General features: G+C 43.7%; 1 protein-coding gene across 1 annotated transcript; it reads left to right on the top strand.

Moving 5' to 3' along the window:
* The first annotated feature begins 378 nt into the window (after nt 1-378).
* Nucleotides 379-24,131, top strand: LOC139066152 (zinc finger protein ZFP2-like). The gene is made up of 3 exons (XM_070548218.1): nt 379-856; nt 7,736-8,233; nt 21,103-24,131. Exons 1-3 carry the CDS (start codon nt 847-849, stop codon nt 22,539-22,541), a joined length of 1,947 nt encoding a protein of 648 aa, XP_070404319.1. The 5' UTR covers nt 379-846; the 3' UTR covers nt 22,542-24,131.
* Nucleotides 24,132-26,085: the final 1,954 nt, after the last annotated feature.

Raw genomic sequence — 26,085 nt, 5'->3', positions numbered from 1 at the left:
ACCAGATTTACATTGTATGTACGTGTCTCTTGCACTATGCTGCAGTGTTGGAACCAAAGATTTTTCCTTTTTTATTTGTGGTTTTTAGTGGTCGAAGGTCACAATTCTAGACTACTGCCTATGTGTGATCAACGATGTCTATTCTATTCTAAAGCTTCCAGAAGCTTCTCTCAGACCACTTGTGTTCTCTGTCCAAAATACAAACGTCTTTGGTGTAAAGCTAACTATGAGTCTGCTGCTGCTGCCTCTTGGCCAGAGCGTAACAAATGAGAATGAGTCTCAGTCGACTCGTCTGGTTTAATAAAGATTAAATAAAATAAGGTCAACTGTTGTGTTAGAATAGTGTATTACTTATGTATGTAGAATATTTTTAGCATAGCTATATAATAATTATAGTATTATATTCAATTAATTACATGTAGAAAATGCAACATTCGTTTATTCTTTAGCTTATCAGAGCTCAGAGAGTCCAGCAGGTGGCGGTAGTGCACCTTTACGCTGGTCACCGACCACCGGAAAAAGCAGAAACCGAAAGTTGCTAGCAGAGCTAGCTTGTTGTTCTGGTGTGTGAGGAGAATTTTTGAGGCGGTTAGCTCTACTCCGTGAACTCAGTTGACCAAAGGTCCTCTTTTCCAGACTGGATCTGTCCTCAGCTGATCAGAACCAAAGCGTTGGATCTTTAATCTCCTGCGTTGTTCTGAAGCAGCATCTTAATCAGCTCTCCTGCTTTGTTTCTATTGCAGCTGTTAGCTAAACACGGCTAAAGAAAACCTGCTACCACTTCAGGATCAACCATCAGCTGGGACTGATTCATCGTGTGTTCTTCACCACCTGGACCTGGACAGCATGGACACAGGTACTGATAGATGAATTATTCTGTTCAGTCGTCATACCTTGTCAGACTGTCATACCCGTACACAGTATGCCTGTCTGGCATACACTGTCAGATCATCATACTTTTTTAAAAAACAAAAGTATGACACCCTGATGGGTGATTTTACCAGTCGGATCGTCATACCTTCTGTTTTTGACAACAGTATGACATCCTTAATGCTCAATGCAATTTTTTTTAGAATAAGGTGGTAAAAATAAATTTGTGATACACATTCATCAGTACATTTGTTTTTCCAGTGAAGCTCATCAAGTTGGTGCAATGGCAAAAGAAAGCAGAATAGTTTATTCACTGATTCCTGTTATAAAGATCAGTCTCCATTTGAATGAAAAACTGAACATGAAGAACTTAAAAGTTATAAGAAAGGTAATACAAACTTTATTTCCAAGTAAAACACACACACACACACACACACTTATTGCAATTCACACTTTTTACATTTGAAAAGGTCAACAAAATGGGTGGCACACTCTTTGTGAGTCCTTCTTGGACAGAAGTCGCACTGTATCTATGAGGCAGAATGGAAGAAAATTGGTTATAAGTTCATGTTTAAAGCAATGGAAGTATAAAATTCTATGGCTGTGTTTTTACCATTTCAATGACGTCCTTGCATGCGCCATAGTGCAACATGTATGAAACACAGTAGTCTTCCACCTTATCTGTAATATAAAGATAGACAAATGAGAATTTCTTTTAACACAATCAGACTAAATATAGCAAGGTAAATGTAGCAGGATGGTCTCACCCACACCTGATTTCAATGAACTGTCTTAATTATCAGCAAAGGGTATTGTGTTTGCCCCTTGGCACATGCTCCCTCTTGCTGCCACTGATTCCAGGTCACCCATGACTGTGCTGAGTCTTCATGTCTGTTTTCACTGACTACATGAAGGGCAAGTTGTTCATGCCTCTGGTAGGCTGGGGTCCCCCCCCCCCCCCCCCCCCCATTACCAGGGCTTCATGATTTAAAAGTGCCAAACTGTTCTGCTTCAACCCAACTGTCTAGCTTGAATTTTAACTAAAATAATAGCTCCTTGTTTTGAAGAATGTGTTATAATCGATTTGTGACACTTACCATGTCCTCATTTAACACGTCCATATACCATACCTGTAATCCATTATTCTACTACATCTCTATATTTATCCTTTGTGCATGCACAAACTACGTCTTGTCTGCCATACACCATCTCCAAACATCTTAGCTTAATCCCAGAGAGTAAAAGAGACAATATTTAAAAAAAAAAGAATGTGTAAATGACTGAAAGTGTATGCTATATGTATTTTTCACCTTTGCATTGCAGCAGTTTTGTCACAATGTCCATCCTGTCCTGGAACATTTGAGCAGGTGCAGTGCTAACAGACTGCAGAGCTCCCACCTGCATGAAGCTTTCTGCAAACTACACAAAAATTTTATCTTAAATTTCAAATCTTATTTACAAAAATGATTGCATTTGTATTCTTGGTACCCTCAAAATCAAGACCCCGCAACTGCTGGCATCGGGCTGCAGGCCATGCGGCAGAGTTTTGACCTTCCAGTCGCCCTGTCTGGCATCTTTGGCTCTCAAGAAATTCCTATGTAGTAGCGTAAATACTTAAATTAGTGTCATTGTTAGCACAATAAAAACAACTTAGGAACCGACTTATGATGATTCACACTACCTCCAATTACGGAGAATTTTTCTTTGGTAAGTCCTCTCATGGCCAAGGGGGTCAATCACAGTAACCTCCTTGTGATCCATCCTGACAAGCTGTTCATTAAGTATGACATCTGTTACTTTTTAAAAGTATCCACATGAAGATTGATTGATGTAGTTCTGGGAACAAAGATAACATACCACTAAAATCCAATGACCACCGACATCTACAGGGCACAACCATATCGAGGCTTCTGGGAACGCCATCTTTATAAATGACAAAAAACATTGTTAGTTTTGATTCATTTTTACTTAGACGGGAGTATAGCATAGCAAATACTTACTTTTCGAAAAGCCCTGTGCTGCCCTAGATGAAATACAGATGATCCAATTACAGCATCCATGCGGTATATTGGTATCTGAAATAAAACATAATTGTGGATGATTTAATCATTACAAAATGCAAATAATGGATATATATTTTATGAACAAAATATCTATACCTTGCCTTTTACCACAATGAGATGGAGATAAGCATCTAGGACCGTTCAAAAAAATAGCAGCTTTGAGTTATTTTCTAGATCCACAGCATTGGAAAAATGTGTATTTCCAAGAGAAAGTAGTCTTACTTCATCTGACAGCCACCCATGTCCACATAGTGTACGAAAAGATGTATCATACAGTTTGTATGGACCAACCAGGGCTTCTATTTGGCCAGAGTCTTTTCAAAGACCAAAGTTTAAGTACTGCAAAAAAAGGTAAATATATAAATAAATTAATATTTTAAAGCTAAGTAAAGTACAACCGACATTTTTAGGAACAATGGGAATTTGTGCATACATCAGCAGTAGCAGGCAGTAAACAAACATGCAGTGAACTAACATGCAAATAACTGACCAACCGGTCTGAACCAATGGCCAACAGGGCCAAAAACTTTTTTTGGTTTGCGGTACTACTGCGCCTTGCCGCTGCAATGTTTTCTGGGACATCATGGGAGGGGGCAAAGGAGATGTCTTGAAAGGGAGTGAGGGAGAAGTCTTGGGACGGGGTGAGGGAGACGTGCAAAGAGGGGGTGAAGGGAACCTCCAGGGAGAGAGCGAGGGAGACATGTTTGAAGGGGGTGAGGGTGATGTCTCAGGAGGGGGCGAGGGAGACATTATGTGAGGGTGTGAGGGAGACATGCTCAGAGAGGGTGAGGGAGATGTCTTGGGAGGGGGTGAGGGAGACATCATGTGAGGGGGCGAGGGAGACATGCTCAGAAGGGGTGAGGGAGATGTCTTGGGAGGGGGTGAAGGAAACCTCCAGGGAGAGAGCGAGGGAGACATGTTTGAAGGGGGTGAGGGTGATGTCTCAGGAGGGGGCGAGGGAGACATTATGTGAGGGTGTGAGGGAGACATGCTCAGAGGGGGTGAGGGAGATGTCTTGGGAGGGGGCGAGGGAGGTGTCTTGGGAGGGGGTGAAGGAAACCTCCAGGGAGAGAGCGAGGGAGACATGTTTGAAGGGGGTGAGGGTGATGTCTCAGGAGGGGGCGAGGGAGACATCATGTGAGGGTGTGAGGGAGACATCCTGGGAGGGGGCGAGGGAGACATGCTCAGAGGGGGTGAGGGAGATGTCTTGGGAGGGGGTGAAGGAAACCTCCAGGGAGAGAGCGAGGGAGACATGTTTGAAGGGGGTGAGGGTGATGTCTCAGGAGGGGGCGAGGGAGACATTATGTGAGGGTGTGAGGGAGACATGCTCAGAGAGGGTGAGGGAGATGTCTTGGGAGGGGGTGAGGGAGACATCATGTGAGGGGGCGAGGGAGACATGCTCAGAGGGGGTGAGGGAGATGTCTTGGGAGGGGGTGAAGGAAACCTCCAGGGAGAGAGCGAGGGAGACATGTTTGAAGGGGGTGAGGGTGATGTCTCAGGAGGGGGCGAGGGAGACATTATGTGAGGGTGTGAGGGAGACATGCTCAGAGGGGGTGAGGGAGATGTCTTGGGAGGGGGCGAGGGAGGTGTCTTGGGAGGGGGTGAAGGAAACCTCCAGGGAGAGAGCGAGGGAGACATGTTTGAAGGGGGTGAGGGAGATGTCTTGGGAGGGGGTGAAGGAAACCTCCAGGGAGAGAGCGAGGGAGACATGTTTGAAGGGGGTGAGGGTGATGTCTCAGGAGGGGGCGAGGGAGACATTATGTGAGGGTGTGAGGGAGACATGCTCAGAGAGGGTGAGGGAGATGTCTTGGGAGGGGGTGAGGGAGACATCATGTGAGGGGGCGAGGGAGACATGCTCAGAGGGGGTGAGGGAGATGTCTTGGGAGGGGGTGAAGGAAACCTCCAGGGAGAGAGCGAGGGAGACATGTTTGAAGGGGGTGAGGGTGATGTCTCAGGAGGGGGCGAGGGAGACATTATGTGAGGGTGTGAGGGAGACATCCTGGGAGGGGGCAAGGGAGACAACTTGGAAAAGGGAGGGATCACCTTGTCGGAGTCCTGATTTTGAGTTTTCCCCACCAGATGTGTTTTGCCCACATACTTAATAACTGACTCCCTCTCTTGCTTCTCACTTGATTCAAGTTTTTGAATTTTTGTTAGTGGTTCATCTGGCCCAGCTTCCTTGTGTCCCACATTGCCTCTTTTGTAGGGCTTTAGGTGAGTGATGCTGTGCTTTGTTTTCAAGTGTTTCCCTGTCATAGTTGTCAGCATAGCAGTCTTGCCCAAGAGTTGCTGGATTGTGTATGGGCCAGAATAGTCACGCTCCATCCTGGCTCCTTTTCTACTTCTTTTTCTTACATTGTACAACTAATTTCAGATGTAAGAATCAACAATAAGACAAAGTTAAAGGCTGAGCAGCTACAGCGCAGAGGGTGCAGCACAAGAAAGTCATTCAAAGGCTGACGAACACATGAAAGTTTTCACTTCTGATACGCCCTTGACCTGCTCGGCCTCCCCCCCCCCCCCCCCACAGGCGGTGGTGAGAGCATTAGGGGGAGGTGTGGGACGCGGAGAGGCCCGGCGTGCTCCGCGCCGGGCCAAACTCCGTGCGCCCGTAGCTCTCTGCCCCCTGTTGCCCTGTGCGCCTCATCGGTCCGAAACTGCCCGCGCCTATATAGCAACCCCCACCCTAGACAGGGGGGGTCGTAGCGACTGGGCAGTGGACGTCCGGCGGGACCGGGGCTTCGGGGGACGGAGGTGCGGGACGTAGAGATGACCCGGCGCGCTCTCCATTGCTGGCGGTCTAGTGCCAGCTGTTCTGCATTCGCCACAGCAACTCCAAATTGTTGAATGTCAACAACGGTGGCGAGAAAGCCAGGGGTCAAACTGCAGAATGGCTCTGGTCGGATGGTCAAAGGGAAGACAAAAAACATGTCCGAGCCAGCGGGTGCAGCTTTGCACTGCCAGGCGTGGTGCTCTTGGCTGGCGCGTGCGTTCTCTTAGCACTCTGTTGGAGGTCCACTGGGGCCACCTGATGTTCACAATGTTTCATGAAGTCCTACTATCAAAGCCATCGATTCTTTCAGCCAAAGTCTTGTTTAAGGGCCAGGTCTCCGAGCCATAGAGCAGAATGGAGATTATGGCAGAGTTGTAAAAACGGAGCTTCATCTTGCGAGAGATGGTTTGGTGCTGCCAGAATGGTTTCCAGAGCGACTGTAGAGCTGATGCAGCCAGGGCTCTTCTGCGATTGATCGCTAGTTTCAGGTTTCCGTTGTCCGTCACTAAGGAGCCCAGATACACTAAATTCTTCACAGGTCGTTACCAAGGTATATTGGGGGTGGATCTGGTTCGTCTCCAATATGCATGAACTTGGTTTTGGGTCAACTCACGTGGAGGCCAAGCTTCTAATCCTGACAGAAAAATTATGTTCTAGAAAAATCAAATTCTCTACATTCCAATCATATCTCTGATCAATATAATATCATTAATCCATCTGAGAAGCCAGGTTGTGATTCTGCCATCATTCCAAAAAACACCAGCGGCTTCCAGGAGGTTACAATTAATCAAGAGCCAGTCCTAACAAACCTACCCAAAAGCTGCAGCTTTAAAGGGAGGATTACACTCTCCAGACTTAATCTGCTTCAAAAACAGTTTATGTATTCTGCCCATCGATCCACAATGTCCCGAGTAAAGGCCAGCAGCACACCGTCCCGACTATAAATAGTGTTGGTAGAGCACTGCTTTCCCCTCCTGGTGGACCAGAATCTCCTTGAAGCTGTACTGTTGTCTTGCTCCGTGGTCTCACTAAACTCCTCCAACGCCCGGGTTTCTGCCTCCGCGACCACCCGAGCTGCATTCCGCTTGGACTACTGGTACCTATCAGCTGCCTCTGGAGTCCCACAGGCCAAAAAGACCTGATAGGACTCTTTCTTCAGTTTGACAGCATCCCTAACCACCAGTGGGTTCGGGGGTGGCTGCCACGACAGGCATCGACGACCTTGCAGCCACAGCTCCGGTCGACCTCCTCAACAATGGAGCCATGGAACTGCCCATTCGGACTCAATGTTCCCCGCCTTCCCAGAACATTTTGGAAGTTCTGTTGGATGTGGGACTTGAAGCTCCTTCTGACAGGAGACTCTGCCAGACGTTCCCAGAAGACCCACACAATACGTTTCGGCCTGCCAGGTCTGGCCGGCATCCTCCCCCATCACCTGAGTGTCCAAGACATGCGGCCGCAAATCAGATGAAACGACAATAAAGTCGATCATCGAGCTGCAGCCTAAGGTATCCTGGTGCCAAGAGCACATACAGTATGGACACCTTTATGTCTGAATATGGTGTTCCTTATGGACAATCCATGACTAGCACAGAAGTCCAATAACAAAACACCACTCAAATTCAGATCAGGGGGGCCAATCCTCCCAACCACACCTCTCCAAGTCTCACTGTCGTTGCCAACACACAGGCACCAAGATGGGGGGCAACTAGTATGCCCACCCCTGCTCGGCACCTCTCAGTGGTAGCAACTCCAGATACATAGTAATTTCTTTTGGTGTTCTGGCTGAGAAATTTCATTTCAGTGCATTCCTAGTCGGAAACAAACATGCGGATTGTGATGCAAGTCATTTTTAGTTTTGCTCTTAAAGCAAATAGAAACACATTTTTGTCTAAACTAAGTTAATGTTCTTGTTCCTTTTTCCCAGATCATGTAGCCAGTATCACTAATCATAATTACATAGAACTGTTACACATGTAAATATAAAGGTATGGTGGTCTGTAACATCATGTGTCTGTGTTTCCTACAGATGTTCCACAGCTGGCGCTGGTTAAAGAAGAAGCTCCTGAAGAACAGAGTGCTGGTGTGGACCAGCAGGACCCAGAACACCTCCACATAAAGGAGGAACAGGAGGAGCTCTGGACCAGTCTGGAGGGAGAGCATCTCTGTTTGAAGGAGGAGACTGAAGCTGTCGGGTTTCCTGTTACTGCTGTTTCTATAAAGAGTGAGGATAATGAAGAGAAACCTCTGGTCTCACAGCTTCATCAGCAGCAAATAGAAGACAGAGATGTTCCAACCAGCAGCTCAGCTGACCAGATGGCAGCAGAAACTGGTGGAGGAGCAGGAACTAGCAGGACCCCAGATCTGAACCCTCATGAACAAACATCTGATTCTTCAGAGACTGAAGTTAGTGGAGATGATGAAGAAGGTGATGGTGTGACTCTAGACTCTGAGCTTTCAGAGTCTGGGTCTGAAACTGGAGATGAAGAACGTGACTGGAATGAGAGCAGGTCTTCTGAGTCAGATGGTAAGTCTGTCAACAAGTTCTCTAGCTGTCCTGAGTGTGGTAAAACAATTTCTCCACAAGTGGTCTCCAGAAACGTGAGGGAGAACGGTCATTCAGCTATAAGTTCTTGAATGTGTTAGAGTGAAGCAACTTGTAGACTCATGCAGAGAAGTCCAGACAGAACCAAAATGATTTAGTTGTGACAACTGTGGAAAAATATTTGGTACAAAATCAACTTTAAACAGACATGAGAGTCGACACAGGACAGGAGGAACTCATTCAACTACAAGTTTACAAAAATGATCCTTTTAGTTTTTCAAATTTTCGATATCAGTCCTGGACCCCTGGCAGTGATCCTTTACTCTCAGGGCTTCATCCGGCCCATGAGCCACTCCTTCCTGCCTTGAAAGCCACATATTTTTCCCTCAAGCTGTGTGTTTCACTTAACCTCCGTGTCCACCGAGAGGTGTCGCTCATCATTACACAACGATGAGCTATAACCTGAGCTTAAGACTGATGTGTTGACGCATTTTAACGAGTTTCCTCTGTAGTGTAAAGGTTGGTTTATGCTTGACGCGTCCGCGAGGTCCGCACGGCTCCGCGCGGAAAAGTTGCGTCATTTTGCGTCATCTTAACAACCACGCCCCTCCACCGCGTCTCTGCACGGCCCAGAATTTCCACAACGCGCACCTCGGAAATTTCCTAACCACGCGGACGGACGGACGGACGCGGAAAAACATGGCGGACCGGCAAGAACTAGTATGGCAGAGGTTCGTAAATACAGACATTTGTATGATTCAGCTCTCAGAGATCACCGTGATCAACTTGTTGTTAATAATTCTTGGAGAGAAATAGCTCGCACTGTCGGAAAAGACGAGAACGCTGTTAAAAATGCTGAAATGCCATGTTGTAAACAACAGTCATTTCTACTTCTACTATGGTGTAGTGTTGGATGCATGCCGTAGAGCTCCATGCTGCCCCCTACAGTTTGGGAGAATATTGGCTCACCGCAGAGACAAGCCGCACAAACCATAAACGCTGCAAGTTGTGAAGCGCGTTCCATCCGCGAGCCGCATCACCGCGTGGAAAGTGAATGCGTCAAGCATAAACCAAGCTTTAAGGAGTGGCTACATATGTAACAAATGATCAATAAGATGTGATAAGTCCATATAAATGTGGAATATAAACCTGATTGATCCGTGAATGTTTAATCAGAAGATTCTAGTTACTTTTACTTATTCAGGGACCATAAACACACTTCAGATTATTTGAGACAGAGTCAAGTGTATAGTTTGTAAAAATGAATTTATTTCTAATTCCCTAAACTAATGATTATACAAGACAAGTTATGATGATGATGTAATGTAATGGATGAAAGGATTTAATGTAATGTGTGGAATGCTGAAATGGAAGCTAGATGTTTTAGCAAAACATTTCTTAAGTATCTGAGAGAGTTTGTGGAGTCTGGGATGTAAAAATCCATGTGGCTGTTTGTTTGGTAAACTAGAGATTTGTTTATAAAACCATCCGACACCAGTGTGGAGCCTACAATACCCTTTGTATGTGTTGCTCCCTGCGGTCCGGAGGAAGGGCGGCGCGAGTGGTGAGTCACCGGACGTCGAGACCACGAGAACTCAAAGAGTCATAGCCCACTTGAATTCAGCTTTAACCGGCCATGAGATGCAACCAGGGCCTGCAGGATAGATGTCTGTCTGAGGTGAGGAGAGGCTCTTAAAAGAGCCGTTGTGTCTGTAATCACTCTCAGCGATGCAGAGAGGCTTTGACTTGATATAAAAAGAAAAGATGGTTTCAACATGCTTTTCCACTGAAGTCAGCTGGAAACTGAATTAATCGGGAAGTAATTCCTGTTTTATTAAAACCCATTGTTTGCAAATTTGGCTAATCAAAATGTGACGCATCTGAGGGCATTACCGAAATACCTCAGAACGTCACTCCTTCAGTCAGATCCTCAGAGAGGTTAACTCGGAGGATCTGAGAATGTTTTAAACACTTATGTGAAGTTTATGTTAAACATAAATAATGATTTCCATTTTCATTTTATTTATAAAGCACATTTTTACACGGCCGAGGCCAACCAAAGTGCTGCACAGTAAAAGAGCATAAAAATCAACATACGGGAAGAAGTAATAAAAGTAGTACAGTAACTACTATAAAAACAATAAAAATAAAACAAAAACATCGTAAAATGCCAGCTAGGCTGAAGTAAAAGCCAAGGAATAAAAATGAGCCTTCAGGCGTGATTTAAAATCAGAGAGAGAGGGGGCCATTGTCACTGCTAGAGGGAGTTGGTCCCAGAGACGAGGCGCACAGATTGAGAATGCTCGTTCTCCTCGCGTCCTTACCCGAACACTTGGGACCTGTAACAGGCGTACGTAACCATGTACGGAAGGCTGAACCAGCTGAGTCAAGTACAGAGGTGCATAAAGATAGAGTGACTTAAAAACAAGAAGTAAAATTTTTAACTGGATACGGTAGCGCACTGGGAGCCGGTGCAGCCGGGCCAGAACAGGAGTAATGTGCTCCCTCCTTCTGGTGTTCGTCATAAAGTGGGCCACCGCATTCTGCCCCAGCTGTAGGCGTGCAACCAAGGAAGATGTGGATCCATAAAAAAGGGAATTCATGTAATCCAAGCGAGAGATCACAAATGCATGGATCATTGTGTGCAGGTCACTTCTAGTCAGGATGGTCTTCATCTTTGATAGCCGGCGAAGCTGGAAAAAATGATCTTATTATAATGTGTATGAGTACAGATAGATTAAAGCACAGATTATTCAACATTTGATTTAAACACCTTATTAATTCAACACATTTGATTATTTCAACTTATGAGATGTAAAGTCACGTAGGCACTTTGAGGAGTTTGAACTTTATTCATTGTGAGGATGCAGGAGTTTTGCTTCTGCATGAGGCCTTGATCAAAGATGTTATGTCTTTTTGTGTGGTAACAAGGACTGGGGCAGAGCTTTCTGGATTTGGAGGCCAGACAGATGGTGTGTTTGTGTCTATAAATGTAAGGTTACTTTCTGGTCAATTTGTTGGTGAAAATTTGACCACTTGGTACGTTACACCTCCATACAGTATTTTTCATAGCAGGATGCAACGATTACATCACTTTCATGAAGTAAACGTTCGACAGACATGTTTGTTTACATTTCGACCACTGCACACCTGCAGTGTGAGGGAGGGGGGGAGGTAGACGCGATGCTGCACACTGGCTCTCTGCAAGGTGTTACCGGAATCACAAATCACATATTTTTCACGAAGATCGTCCGATTTGGAACGGCAGCTGAAGCCACACTGCCCTTGCGGTCCGCTTATTTTCCACAATTTCACTGTAAAGCTAACTTTTTTACTGGATTCTTCTTCTGGTAAGCGGACATGGCAATCAAGACTACAAATGGAAATAAAAATAAATAAATAAACGATTCCGGGAACAACTGACACCTAGTCCTAGTGATAATCCGTGCTCATTATCCAACCCTAGTGTCCATCTTAAATGAAGTGCCCTTCTAATCCATCCTTACAGCTTTCAGTGGGTCAAAGAACTTGAGCGCCATCTTTAGTTTCTTTACAGCTTCTTCAGGCTCATGCTCACATTTCCACAAAATATCTTTTCACAACAGCTTTCTGAGCGGAGCTGTCATTGTGAACTCACCTGGAACGTATTGTGAGAAATGATTGGTCATTCCATATTTAATCGTGTTTGGAAGTGCAGGTCAGTTAGTGGGGGAGGACACGTCAAGGAACGGAGAAGATCACCAAACCTTAAAACCTAAAACCTCCCCCTGCAACACTAGGTGTGGAGTGTGGCGCCTTAGTCTGCCTGAGTGTTCGCTGTTCTCGGGTCAGGGGATTTAATATATTTGGTGTCTGCCTGATTAATCCCGGTGGCTGCCTGGTGGGGTCTGAGTCCCTGGGCTCTGCTGGGTCGCCGTCGGGGCCGGTCGCCCCTGGGTCCCGGGTTGCTGGGTTCCGTGCTTGGCCGGCTAGGTGGTGGGAGGCTGCGGGCGGGCCTGTGGGCTTGTTGCAGATATCTCCCGGGACTATGCCAGCTGCTGGTTGTGGCCCCCGGGGGCAATCCTTTGCGCCTCTCAAGAGGGGCAGGGACTTTTCTGGTTGCAGTCTCCCTGGGGTCCCTGTGCTCTGGGGCAGCTCCTGGATCTCTGGGGCTTGGAGCTCCTTCCATCTCCTACACATCTTTGGGGGGCTGATCTGTGGCTCCTCACACTCTATTGGATGCTCGTATAGAGAAACCTTACATATAAAAGCGCGTGTACACACACAGATGCTCACATGATGCTCTCATAAATATGAACTTCGGCATTTTCAACACATAGCTTAAGGCTGTGGTTGGCACTTAATGCACCGTGATTTATTATCGTGTGATTCTTCAGTTAAGCAATGTTGATTATATATTTCTTCATCAAGTTGACGCAGTGATAGCTTGATCTTGTTGTATTGTTGTTGTGTCCCATTTTTTTGTGTTCTTTTGCTTTCTTTGTCTTTTTCTGCAGGTCTAGAAGCAGACTCTTGTTCATTATTGTTTATTTTTGTGGAAGCCCCCTCCCCCCCTCCCCACCTTTTGTCTTTTCCTTTCTCTTTCACCTCTGTCTCCGTGTCTGGTCGGAATTTCAAAGCATTCAAAAACAATAACAATGAAGTTTTAAGTATCAGGCGTGACATTAAAAGCAGACGCTTTGATGCTCCACCTGAGAATAAATCTGTAAGGCTTGTTACCAGCATTCAGACATCAATTCTGCTTGCTTCACAGCCAGACAGGACACAGTAAAAATAAATAAATAAATAAATAAATAAATAAATAAATAAATAAATAAATAAAATAATCAAGTAATCAAAGAGTTGTTTTATATTACAATGGCTGTTGGCAGAAAGGATCTCCAGTAGCGGTCAGTGTTGCAGCGAAACTGAAGAAGCCTCTGACTGAAGACACTCTTCCGTTGTCGGACAGTCTTGTGAAGAGAATGCTCAGGGTTGTCCATAATTTTCTTGATTCTCTGGATAATCCTTCTTTGCATGATCTCCTCCAGTGGTTCCACAGTCGTCCCCAGAACAGAACCAGCCTTTTTTATTAGGCTGTTGAGCCTTTTCAGGTCCCTGCCTTTGATGCTGCTACCCCAACAGACGATGGCCGAAAAGATTACACTCTCAACAACAGACTTGTAGAAGATCTGCAGCATCTTAATACAGACATTGAAGGACCTAAGCGTCCTCAAGAAGTGCAGTCTGCTGTGCCCCTTCTTGTAAATGGCTTGGCTGTTCTTTCTCCAGTCCAGTCTGTTGTCCAGGTGAACTCCAAGGTATTTGTATTCTTCAACCACCTCCACTTCTTCTCCCATGATGGAAACAGTGTTTGACTCCACCCAGTTTCTTCTGAAGTCTAAAATCATCTCCTTTGTTTTGTTCACGTTCAAGGTCAGATGATTGTTTCCTCACCATGCCACAAAGCGCTCCATCAGCTCTCTGTACTCAGCTTCCTGTCCATCTCTGATACACCCAACGACCACAGAGTCATTTGAGTATTTCTGTAGATGACAGGTCTCTGATTTGTACTGGAAGTCTGAGGTGTACGGGCTGAACAGAAATGGTGAGAGTACAGTCCCCTGTGGTGCTCCAATGTTACTGTTCGCCTGGTTTAATGTGCAGTTCTTCAGCCTCACAAACTGTGGTCTGTTTGTCAGGTAGTCTTTAATCCAGGCGATAGTTGAGGCCCCCACCTGTGTCTTCTGGAGTTTCTGGCAAAGTACATCAGGCTGGATTGTGTTAAATGCACTGGAGAAATCAAAGAACATGACCCTGACAGTGCTGCCTGCCTTGTCCAGATGACAGGGGATTGGTTGAAGCAGCTGGATGATGGCATCTTCAACTCCAACTCCATGGCAATAAGCAAACTGCAGCGGGTCCTGATATGTTCTAGTTTGCTTATTCAGGTGGACCAACAGGAGTCTCTCCAGGACCTTCATGATGTGGGATGTCAGGGCATCCGGTCTGTAGTCGTCATTGACTGATGGGCGAGTTTTCTTTGGAACTGGAACAAGGCAGGATGTCTTCCACAGGACTGGAACCTTCTCCTGGGCCAGGCTGAGGTTGAAGAGGTGCTGCAGAATCCCACAGAGCTGCTCTGCACAGGCCTTCAGTACTCTGGGGCTGACACCATCTGGACCTGCAGCCTTGTTCCTGTTCAGTCTCTCCAGCTGCCTCTTCACCTGACTTCTAGAAACAGATAGGTGGGAGGGGGAGGTAAATGGGGCAACAGCATCTCCTGACTTGGTTGAAGACAGATTTATTGAACCAGAAGACTCCATGACTGCGTTAGAGGGCAAAAGAGCTGGAGGATGGGATGTCTGATTGGCTGGGGACAGGCGAGGAGGATGCTGGGTTTGTTCCTGAACTGAATCTATTGAAGAACATGTTCAGTTCATTGACTGTGTCCAGGCTGCCATTTTTGCAATCCTTTCTCTGCTTGAAGCCTGTGATCTTCTTCATCCCTGACCAGACATCTCTGATATTGTTCCTCTGTAGTTAATTCTCCAGCTTCTTCCTGTATGCCTCCTTGCTGTCTCTGATCTTGGTCTTTATTTGCTTCTGTATACTATTCAGTAATTCCCTGTCTCCCTCATTGAAGGCTCTTTTTTTCTCATTTAGCAGATTCTTCAGTTCACTGGTGATCCAGGGTTTGTTATTAGCGAAGCATCTCACTGTTCTGGTGGGTATGATATTGTCCACACAGAAGTTTATATAGTCAGTGACACATCCAGTCATGGCATTGATGTCCTCTTCATATCCTTGGCAGAGAGTCATCCAATCAGTGGTCTCAAAACAACTCTGCAGGACTTCTTCAGCATCCTGTGACCATTTTCTCACAGTTCTTCTTGTCACAGGTTGCCTCTGAACAAGTGGTTTGTATTCTGAGCAGAGAAAAACAAGGTTGTGATCTGATTGTCTCAGGGGAGGTCTTGTTTTGGACACGTATGCATTCTTTATATTTGCATAACACAAATCCAATGTGTTGTTTTCTCTGGTGGAGCAGCTGACAAACTGTTGAAATGTTGGAAGTGTAGCAGAGAGTAAAGTCACCAGATATAGCCACAAATGCATTGGGGTGCTGGATTTGTAGCTTAGCGACAAAGGAACTGATGGCATTTTCAGCAATGGCTGAAGGTGGAATATAAATGGTTGCCAAGACAACACTGGTGAACTCTCTTGGCAAATATGGAGGACAACTTACTGCCAAGAGTTCAACATCTGGGCTGCAAATGACATTTCACTGAAACATGACCTGGATGGCACCATCTGTTGTTGACAAGCACTGCCACTCCACCTCCTTTTCTTTTCCCGCTCCTCTTCAGATCTTTTTCTGCTCGTACAGTCAGGAATCCTGGCAGAGAGATGCTGGAATGGTCCTGCAGCCACGTCTCAGTGAAACACATAACACTACATTGCCGATACTCTGGCTGAGTCCTTGAAAGGGCTTGGAGTTCATCCATCTTGTTGGCCAGTGATCTCACATTGCCCATTATGATCGATGTTAGAGATGGTTTGAATTTCCTCTTTCTCTGTCTCCGTTTTGCTCCCGCTCTGCACCCACGCTTCTTGCATTTTAGCTCATTTGGGATTTGTGGCTTCAGTTGAGGTATTATTTCAGCCTTCCCAATGTTAATCAGCTGATCCCAATTGTAAACCAGCTTGTTGCCATGGTCATGCATCATAACAAATGCTCAAAAATTGAAAAAATAGCAGTAAAAATCCTCCAAGCTTCACAGCACCAGAAACCGAAAAGTAAAATGTCCAAAAAAAATTCTTGAGAAACTAGAAGAAAAAATGTCCAAGAAAAGGCAAAATTGACATATAGTCAACAGAGCTATTCCAACATGCAGCCACCCAGAGTAGCGCAGTTCTGGAATGGAACCACCACCCCGGTCTGCCAGTCCAGTGGGACTGCCCCCGATGTCCACGCGATATTTCAGAGCCGTGTCAGCCAACACAGCCCCACAACATCCAGAGCCTTAAGGAAACCCGGGCGGATCTCATCCACCCCTGGAGCCTTGCCACAGAGGAGCTTTTTAACCACCTCAGTGACCTCAGCACCAGAGATTTGAGAGGCCAACTCAAAGTCCCCAGACTCAGCTTCCTCACTGGACGACGTGTCGGTGGGATTGAGGAGGTCTTCGAAGTATTCTGCCCACTGATCCACAACGTCCTGGGTAGCACCTTTTATTTAAAATATAAATTTTAGACCTGTTGTAATATAAGGGCTTCAACGTGTTTAAAATGAAAGATGGCCTTTAAACATAAATGAAAATGCGTGGTTATCAAAACCGGTTGATAGTCACTGCATTTATTTAGAGAGGCAGGAAAAATGCGTAAAAATAATAAGTCCAGTGAAGAAAATATTAAAAATGAACAAATACATAATCTGTAAAAACATTGTTGAACATTTTATTTGCTGTTTCAAAATGCATAACAAGTTCCTACTCCAGGATTTCATGTCGTCAAACAAACTATTTGGGAGCTGTATTACATTGAATGAGACAGTGGAATCCGACGAGGTTGGTATGTGATACAGCCGGAGTCTGATCAAGTGTCCGTTTATGAGTAGGGAGAGAGAAAGTGTTGACAAAACACAAATAACCAATTAAATAATGCATTGTTTTATGGCATAGTTTTCTCTTACATCTTTGATCCAAATCATCACAACAGGGTTCTACATTTGCATGAAAGAGGTATAATTGTCTGTTCCTGTAGCTTAAAAGCGTTTGAAACCACATCTGAAACCAATACTGAAGAAGGGGCACTCACCCCAGTTTCACAATGAAAGTATCAGTGGTGCGGAACGGCAGCAGTATGTCACTGCTTCAAATAAAATCTATTATAGGCTATTAACTGTTTCAAACCAGCAGCGATGCGGCAATTTCCAAGCATGTCTCTGGAGCGACACACCACGCCACTAAAGATAGGATCGGGTTCTATTTTTGCCACAAGCCGCTTCTAGGACACGTCAATTTCCGCAGTTAACATAGGGCTAGACAGGAAATCATACACTGTTTCAGTGTAAAATCCCCAGGAATTTTCAAAATAAAAGTACTGCAACAATGCAATTTCATACGAAGCTTACGTATGACCTAACAACTTATTTACGCACAGCATTGTTTCAGAAGTGCAGCGGTGTCTTTTCATGGCTTTTGCCCTGGCGGTGGATTGGAACGTCATATATGACATCAAACAGCAATTATAAAAGTTGATTTCCTTCTTTTTGGTTTAATGGTAGATTGCATAAACAAACAGTGAATTTCATTGTCGACGTTGTCGCCAGATGTGTTTTTTTCCCCGAGTGAGGCATCTCACTTCATTACAATCTCTGCCGAGAGTCGCACATGCGCAATAGCTTCTCTGCTGAGCGCCAACCAAAAGAAATGGCGGCGTCCACGTCCAACACATCAGCTACGCGTAAGTTTGGGAGCATTCTAGCCTGGATTCGGGGAATAAAAAGATTACCTGCTTTATTTGCAAAGCAGTCCTTGCGTATCACGGCAGCACCTCGGTGAGGCATGAACACTTAAAGAGAAAGCATGTTAGACAGTTGAATGAAACAATGTCTGAATCACCTCCGTAAGATTTAAATAACACAAAAGCCAATACGTTTTTGTTTTGGCTGTGCATTGTACTTTTTTTTAAAACATATTTTCGCTTTCAAAAAAGAGAGATTTAATGTTATGCCTGACTGTGCCTGACAAAAGTATTTTAATTTTATTTATGCATTTATGTCTATACTGACTGAGCACTGTGCCTAATTGGTGTTAGATAGGGCGTTTTTATTTACTTTTAGTATGAATTGGCCTATCAGCAGCAAAGTTCAATAAAATATGCATTTTCCATTGAAGTACCCATCTTTCTTGTGTTCATTATCATTTTTCACATAATTAAAGCAATCTCATGCAAAATTTAAGAAAAATTTAATAATTATCAGCGTTTCAATAGTCGGTGACTAGTCGACTATTATAATAGTCATTAGTTGCAGCCCTAGAGTCCAGTGAGGCAGACGTGCCTCTGCCAAGACTCTCCCGGTGTGAAAAGGACCGCTGCAGTTTCGCCCTGCTGATGTTTCCTATGTGAAGCTGGCATTAGAATCAGTGATTTATGCTTGTATAACCTCCCACCTTGACTTTGTCAATGCTCTCCTAATCGGCACCCCTGTCTCAGCTCTGAATCGCGTTCAGGTTGTTCAAAATGCTGCTGTCAGGTTTCTGACAAGCATCAGCCGCCGTAGTCGTATTACTCCTGTCCTTGCACAGCTTCACTGGCGTCCCTTTTCTTCTAGAGTTTGTTTTAAGGTTTTGATTTTCACGTTCAAAGCCCTTAACAGCCTGGCACTACTCTATCTAGCTGCTTGCTCCTTATGTCCCTGGTCGAGCCCTGAGGACTGCAGGTCTCATTGCCCTCCACGTCCTGGATGAGATACAAAGCACAGGGGGAGCAGGCATTTGTGTGCTGCCCCTACTCTTTGGAAATCACTTCTGCTGTTGATTAGACAGGCTCCATCTCTTGCCTCTTTTAAATCTCGTTCAAAAACGCATTTTTGTGATTTATTCGTTGGCCTGTGATTTTATGACCATGTCTGTGATTATTTGTATTTGTTGGTCTTATTGTTTGTTTTATCAGCTTTTACTTTATTGTGTTGCAATGTATTTTATAGGAAGCACTTTGGTTAGCTCTCATGCCGTGTGTAAAGGTGCTATACAAATAAACTGATATGGTATGGTATGTAGCGATAAATATATATTTATAGCTGTATTTATCAAATGTGTAGACTTAGCTTGTTTTCGTTGTTTATAATTTTATATTAATTAATCAGGGAACCACCCTGTCTTTGTTAGTGTGAACTGGGGACACTCGAAGCTGAGTTCTTGTCAGAATGCGCCGACTATTCTCGAGATCGCTAGAAAATGATCAGGCATGATTTACATTTTGTGAATTTATTACAAACATCAGTTGAGACATTGACAAAAAGGACCAAACGCAACTTATCGTTTCATGCATGGAATTAAGACAATTGTTAACCCAAAGCTTTATGGCAGAGATATGAAATAACTGACCTGTAATAAAGGTGGAAACTTTGTGAAACACAAGAATATAGTAAATTGGGGAGTAATTTCTACAGGGGAAACACGTGAACTTTCATGTGAGTTTGTGGGAAGTGGTGAAGTGTGTGTGTGTGTGTGTGTGTGTGTGTGTGTGTGTGTGTGTGTGTGTGTGTGTGTGTGTGTGTGTGTGTGTGTGTGTGTGTGTGTGTGTGTGTGTGTGTGTGTGTGTGTGTGTGTGTGTGTGTGTGTGTGTGTGTGTAAGCGAACTAGGAGTCATTGTGGCAGAAGAAGAAAGGGAAATCTTGAGGGCTAAACGTGAATTTGGATCTAAATAAAACATGCCAGAAAAGAAATAGAATAATCTGAATTCACGAATCGGCTTATAGCAGAAAAGGTCAGCCAGATGAAAATGCTTCACAGACCTGCTTTCCATCGCCGGAAGGGTTGCCAGTGGCTGAAACAGCCTGGGGTCCTGGCTCGTGCCGAGGCTTTTTGGACTAATTGGTGCTGGCTCCCGGGTCGGTCAGCGTCGGTCGTGGGAGGGAGGATGTGGTATTCCTTGATCGTGGCTTGACTTTCGGTTCCTCCAGCTGCACCAAATGTGGAATTCAGATCGCGGGTTCGAATTATCCAAACCGAAGTCGAATCAGAAAAACTGTTCAAAATTGGTTTTAACTCTTAATGCGAGAACTCGACAGGACCACGCCAACATCTGGTTTCACGTAGAAAGTCAAAACAAAACAAATGGAGTTGCCTCTGAGTTTTACTGAAACTCTTGACAGCTAATTACTTGACAACTGTAGAGTGCCAGGTTCTGCTAGGCCAAGATGGAAAGCCACAACAGAGGTACGCTTAAGGCATCTTTTTTCTTTGTTCTGCTGCCACGAGAATGAACTCTGGCCTCTTATAACCTTACTTGGTCACACCCACCTGTATTTCACTCATTAACCACTGGATGGCACTGTTCACAATTTACCAAACTTATTCCAGCTGAGGCATCAAAAGTATTACTTTAAACAGGAGAACTAACTTCAGGTCTTAAAACTGGACAGTTTTACCATTAGCATGAATTTTAACTGGAAAAACAAAAATGGCAGATGTTTAACATGAAAGAAGAGCACAAACAAGCATTTAGGTTTGTAACTGATAAGAATTAACCATTTACTTTGAACACCTCAAATTTAATTTTAAGGGTAAACAACCTAAACACCTTCTTTGATTGTAGATAAACAGGAATACAAGGTTTATAAAGACTCGAGTCTTGAAGCTCCCAGGAGGACCTAAGAGAAATTCTATGACTTCCCCCATCTTGAGAAAAGGGTCAGTCTTGGAGTTGACGTAAAACAGGCCAGTTTCTGATATCAGTCCTGCGCCTCCGATTGGCGCAGAAGGGAGACCAGTCAAATTGGTGCAATTTACAACCCTGGGAGAGAATTGTAGAAGTTAACCAGAATGCTGAAGCAGCAGGCCATTTTCAAGTTTCCCTTTTTTCCTGCTAAGTGTGAGAGGAAACAAAACTTTGTGAAAATAGTTATGTTCTTCTTTGTGTGAATCCAACGAAAGTTAATCTGAGAATATAAAATGTGGATTTCCACTACAGGTAAAAATATCTTGTTACAATACATTTACAATTTATAACAATTGTGTTGTTAATTGTGAGTTACCTATGAAACTCGTGTGATTGATAACTTATAAAAAAAAGGTTGTGTCAGTTGATGGCTGTAATTGTTACATTAATCAATGTTTTCTTTTGTCTTTTATCTTGTCCAGAACTTCCACAGCATCATGTCTGGGAAAAAGAGGAGGTTCTGACTGACCAGCAGCATTTGAACCAGGAGAAAACCACCACTTTGGATCAGAAGGAACCGGAACCTACACTGATTAAAGAAGAACAGCAGGAACTCTGCATCTGTCAGCATGAAGGGCAGTTCATTCTAAAGCAGGAAAATGTTACCGTCACCGTGAATTCTCCTTCTGAAGGAACAGACAGCTTTAAACCAGAACCAAAGAGGAACCAACCCTTTTGCCAGAATTCTACTGGAGCTGAGAACCAAGGTCAGGATGGATGCAGGAACGAAACATCAGAACCAAACACCAATGAAGAACTGACACAAAATAAAAGACATCGACAAACGAAAGATCACAGAGACAGTGTAGACAGTCAGAAAATAAAAAGGCACAAGAGGGCTTATAGAGATGAGAGGCAATTTTCATATAAACTCTGTGGAAATTCTTTCAGTGACAAGTCTTTTATAACTGTTCACATGAGAACTCACAGAGATGAGAAGCTGTTTCCATGTAAAACATGTGGTAAATGCATATCTCAGACTAGTGCTTTGACTAAACATACAAGAACTCACACAGGTGAGAATCCATTTGCATGCAAGTCTTGCGGTAAATGTTTTACTGACGATGCCAACTTGACTAGTCACATGATAACTCACACAGGTGGGAAACCATATACATGCGAGTGTTGTGGTAAATGTTTTACCAAAAGTAGTAACTTGATGAGTCACATGAAAACTCACACAGGTGCGAAACCATATGCATGTAAAACTTGTGGTAAATGTTTCTCACAGATTAGTGATTTGACTAAGCATGTAAGAACTCACACAGGTGAGAAGCCATTTTCATGTGAGTGTTGTGGTAAATGTTTCACCAACAGTAGTAACTTGACTAGTCACATGAGAACTCACACAGGTGAGAAACCACATGCATGTAAAACCTGTGGTAAGTGTTTCTCTCAGACTAGTGATTTGACTAAACATATAAGAACTCACACGGGTGAGAAACCATTTACATGCGAGTCTTGTGGTAAATGCTTTACAGACAATAGTAACTTGACTAGTCACATGAGAACGCACACAGGTGAGAAACCCTTTACATGCGAGTATTGTGGTAAATGTTTCACTAACAGCAGTAACGTGACTAGTCACATGAGAACTCACACAGGTGAGAAACCATTTGCATGTAAAACTTGTGGGAAATGTTTCTCTCAGACTAATGATTTGACTAAACATATAAGGCGTCACACAGGTGAAAAACCATTTACATGTGAGTCTTGTGGTAAGTGTTTTACTGACAATAGTAACTTGACTAGCCACATGAGAACTCACACGGGTGAAAAACCGCATGCATGTAAAGTTTGTGGTAAATATTTTGCTCGAAGTGGTAGCTTGACTAAACACATGAAAACTCAGCACAGGTGAGAAGTCTTTTCCATGTTTGATCTTTAGAGCGAGATTCAACCAAACAGTTTTTAACTACTCATGTGAAAATTCACACTTGATATCTATTTAGAAGTTAAGAATTTAGATTTTGAAAAATTTTCATCCTTGATGCCTTAAAGCAGAACTCTCACCCCTCGTGTCTCCTGTCATTCCTAGGCTACATCCGTCTGATACCAGAACAGGCATTGCCACGGTAAACAATAGAATGCTAAACCCTGGTTGCTTAATCTTAAGTTCAAACATCTTTTGTTTTGTTTTTCTATTTCGGACTCTTAAGAGTTTGAGTGGAGAACTTTTGTGACCTGTTGCAAAATGTGCAAGTGCATAATGAGTGGAGGACACAGGTAAATGTGGTGGTCCATTGAGACAGAAAACCAGATGGTCTAAACGTTGGTTTCAGACCAAGCCGTGTTATTGGCTGAGGTTTTTAGAAAGATGTGAGAGAACCACATAAAATTTTTTTTTTCATTTTCTTCTTAACTCATTCACTGCCAGCCGTTTCCTGATTGGTAAAGCCCTTTGCTGCCAGCGTTTCTCACCGTTGTTACTGTTTTTTTAAGAGTCACAGAACGTTGCGCGCTAGGATGATGTCGACGCCAAAACAAAGCAGAGACTCACCTCTTACATCAGGAAAAGTCTGCATATTTCGAGCTTTATCCGTTCTTTCATAATTCGTCTTTGAATTGTGATTGGCAGAAGCTTTTCCGGTTCGCGCCTCACTTTTTACAGCAGCGGCCCAAAGTGATCCCCTAACACATGGATTTTCTGCTTCCTGGTCACGTGACGTGTGATGTGTGTGGATGAAGATCGGCTTTAGAGCTGAGATGTTTGTTCTCACAGTGCGGGGGCTCGTTCCGATGCCCACACAGTAAAAAAAAAATGCAAATGACGACATTAGCCGTCATTGGCAGTGAACGGTTGGATTTAAAATGACGACTTTGGTCATCAGTGGCAGTGAATGAGTTAATATTAACAAAATATTTGTAGTTATAATATGTTAGAACATTGTTACAATGCTTGAAAAAAAAAGATTAAAGCTAGCTTGTTTTGCTATTGTTTCTTTAAGAGTACACTAGCCTAGTTTGACACTGAAACGAACGTTTTGGGATGAGCACTGACAAAGTAAGGGAACAGCCTAAAAGACATGTTTTACAACTGTGAACTCCCTGGTTTTCTTTTAAACAATAACTTGAAAGGCAGTTTGTGTAATTATCCAAAATATATTAAAGTAACAGAAAGCAGTTTTCTGCCCGTTCACCCTACTGGTTGAAAGTGGAATTATAAACAACCCTGCTGCAGCCTACTAAAGCTAGCACTTACATTGAGCTTACACTAATAAAATAAAAAATAGCTAATCAGAGTTACTTTAAAACTCAAAATTAAAATGATAACAAGGAATTTTTATTTCGCTAACATTTTTATCATTTGTTCCAGATGTTTTGAGGTATTTTTTGCTTAATGTGTTTTAAACAGAAATGAAAGGTTTCGATTGATGCATTTTGAGAACAATGAATTCTGTTTTTGTAATCGTGTTAATATTTTTAATATTTTAAATAAAGACCCAGTTGATGCAAAGCGTGTGTGTGTGTGTGTGTGTGTGTGTGTGTGTGTGTGTGTGTGTGTGTGTGTGTGTGTGTGTGTGTGTGTGTGTGTGTGTGTGTGTGTGTGTGTGTGTGTGTGTGTGTGTGTGTGTGTGTGTGTGTGTGTGTGTGTGAGAGAGAGAGAGAGAGAGAGAGAGATGCATGGGTGGGAGGGGGATTGCATTTTCATGATATTGAAGTTGTGGTGTGAGAGCATGTGAAGGGGATCAGTTGCATGTTTCTCAAGCTTAATACCTGAGAGTTGATAGCCCTGGTGTGTGTGTGTGTGTGTGTGTGTACACATTGAAAGTAATCTGGTGTATTAATGCCAAAACAATCGGTGACAAAGGGTTCTGTTTAGTCACCAATTGTTCATAATACTTATGGACAAGATTTCTAGGTGCAGCCAAGATGTTGAAGGGATGCATTTTGGTGGCCTAAGGATCAGATCTCTGCTTTTCGCAGATGATGTTGACCTTGGCTTCATTAGAACGTGATCTCCGGCTTTCACTAGAGTGGTTCACAGCTGGGACGAGAATCAGCTCCTCTAAATCTCTACCTCCAATCTAAACCACCAAATAGTTGCCAAGCGCGGCCACAGCTGCAGTTCATCCCGCGGGGATGGGTCGGATGCAGAGATGAATTTCACCAGTGTGGGATGAATTAATGGGACTTTAACTTTAACTTTGATAGGCAGATTGGTGCGGCGTCTGCAGTGATGTGGGCGTTGTACCGGTCTGTCGTGCTGAAGAGAGAGCTGAGCCAGAAGGTGAAGTTCTCGATTTACTGGGCGATCTATGTTCCTACCTTTAGCTATGGTCATGAGCTTTGGGTAGTGATCAAAAGACCGAGATTGCAGATGCAAACGGCCGAATTGAGTTTTCTCCGCAGGGTGGCTGGGCTCTCCCTTAGAGGTAGGGTGAGAAGCTCGGTCATCTGGGAGGGGCTCGGAGTAGATTCGCTGCTCCTCCACATCGAGAGGAACCAGTTGAGGTGGCTCAGGCATCTGATTAGGATGCCTCCTAGATGCCAACTTGGTGAGGTTTTACGGGAAAATGATGTAATGTAATAATGTCATGTGTAATGATAGATTTTAATTACATTTAATTAAGGACCATAAGACACTAAAAAATTCATATCTAGTATGAATTCCATCTTACAGACACTGGGTTATTTAAATCAGAAGATTGGGTCTTTTTATTACAAGGATTTCCTAATAACACTTTGTAATAACTGAGAGACAAGAGAAGAGAGCGAGACTTTCAAACGTTTAAGGAAATTTATTACTAAATGATTTTAAACAATTTAACAAGACTAGCTCTCTAATGATGGATGTTCTGTTGGAATGAAGTGTGAGGTGAATGGTGTGTGTGTTATATTTCAACCCATTTTCTAAAGTGCAGCATTGTGTTAAATGCACTGGGTTTTACCCTATTACATTTAAATTTCATGGTTAAACAGTACATGTTAAAATCTAAGCTCAGCTCGGCAGTGACCTAAAATACATAAATATAATTTTACTTACCGAAAAAAAATGAAGTGGAGACTCCTTGGACGCTCTATTAGTGCAATTAATGCCACAGCAAATAATTTTATCCAACAATTGCACAAAAAATATCCAAAACACAATTCACAAGCACAGAGACTCAAAATCCCGGAACAGTTTCCAGGCCAGACCGAGGCTCTACTGAGGCCTTTCCACAGAGCTAGCTCTGCGGTCACGTGGGTCTGATGCTCATTAATTATACAGAATTTTAGGCTTTTAATACACTTAAACAGAAGAGTGAGAGAAAAAATTCACCCCCCTCAGAGTTGTCATGAGTGTAAACTAGATCATTTAAACAAAAAACATGTTTTAGTACCAGGCTGTAAACATGTTTATTTCTGCTGTGAAATTGGTATTTTTAACATGGGAGTCAATGAGGATTTGCTCGCTTCTGACA

The sequence above is a fragment of the Nothobranchius furzeri genome, chromosome 2, assembly GCF_043380555.1.
Source record: "Nothobranchius furzeri strain GRZ-AD chromosome 2, NfurGRZ-RIMD1, whole genome shotgun sequence".
NCBI classification, from domain to species: Eukaryota; Metazoa; Chordata; class Actinopteri; order Cyprinodontiformes; family Nothobranchiidae; genus Nothobranchius; species Nothobranchius furzeri.
Note: the sequence above shows the minus strand (reverse complement) of the source record. Positions and strands in the feature narration are given on the sequence as shown.

Excerpts from the sequence above, each read along its gene's own strand:
- LOC139066152 (XM_070548218.1), top strand. Across the intron at positions 8,234-21,102 it reads CAGGTCTTCTGAGTCAGATG|AACTTCCACAGCATCATGTC; the intron begins GTAAGTCTGTCA and ends TATCTTGTCCAG.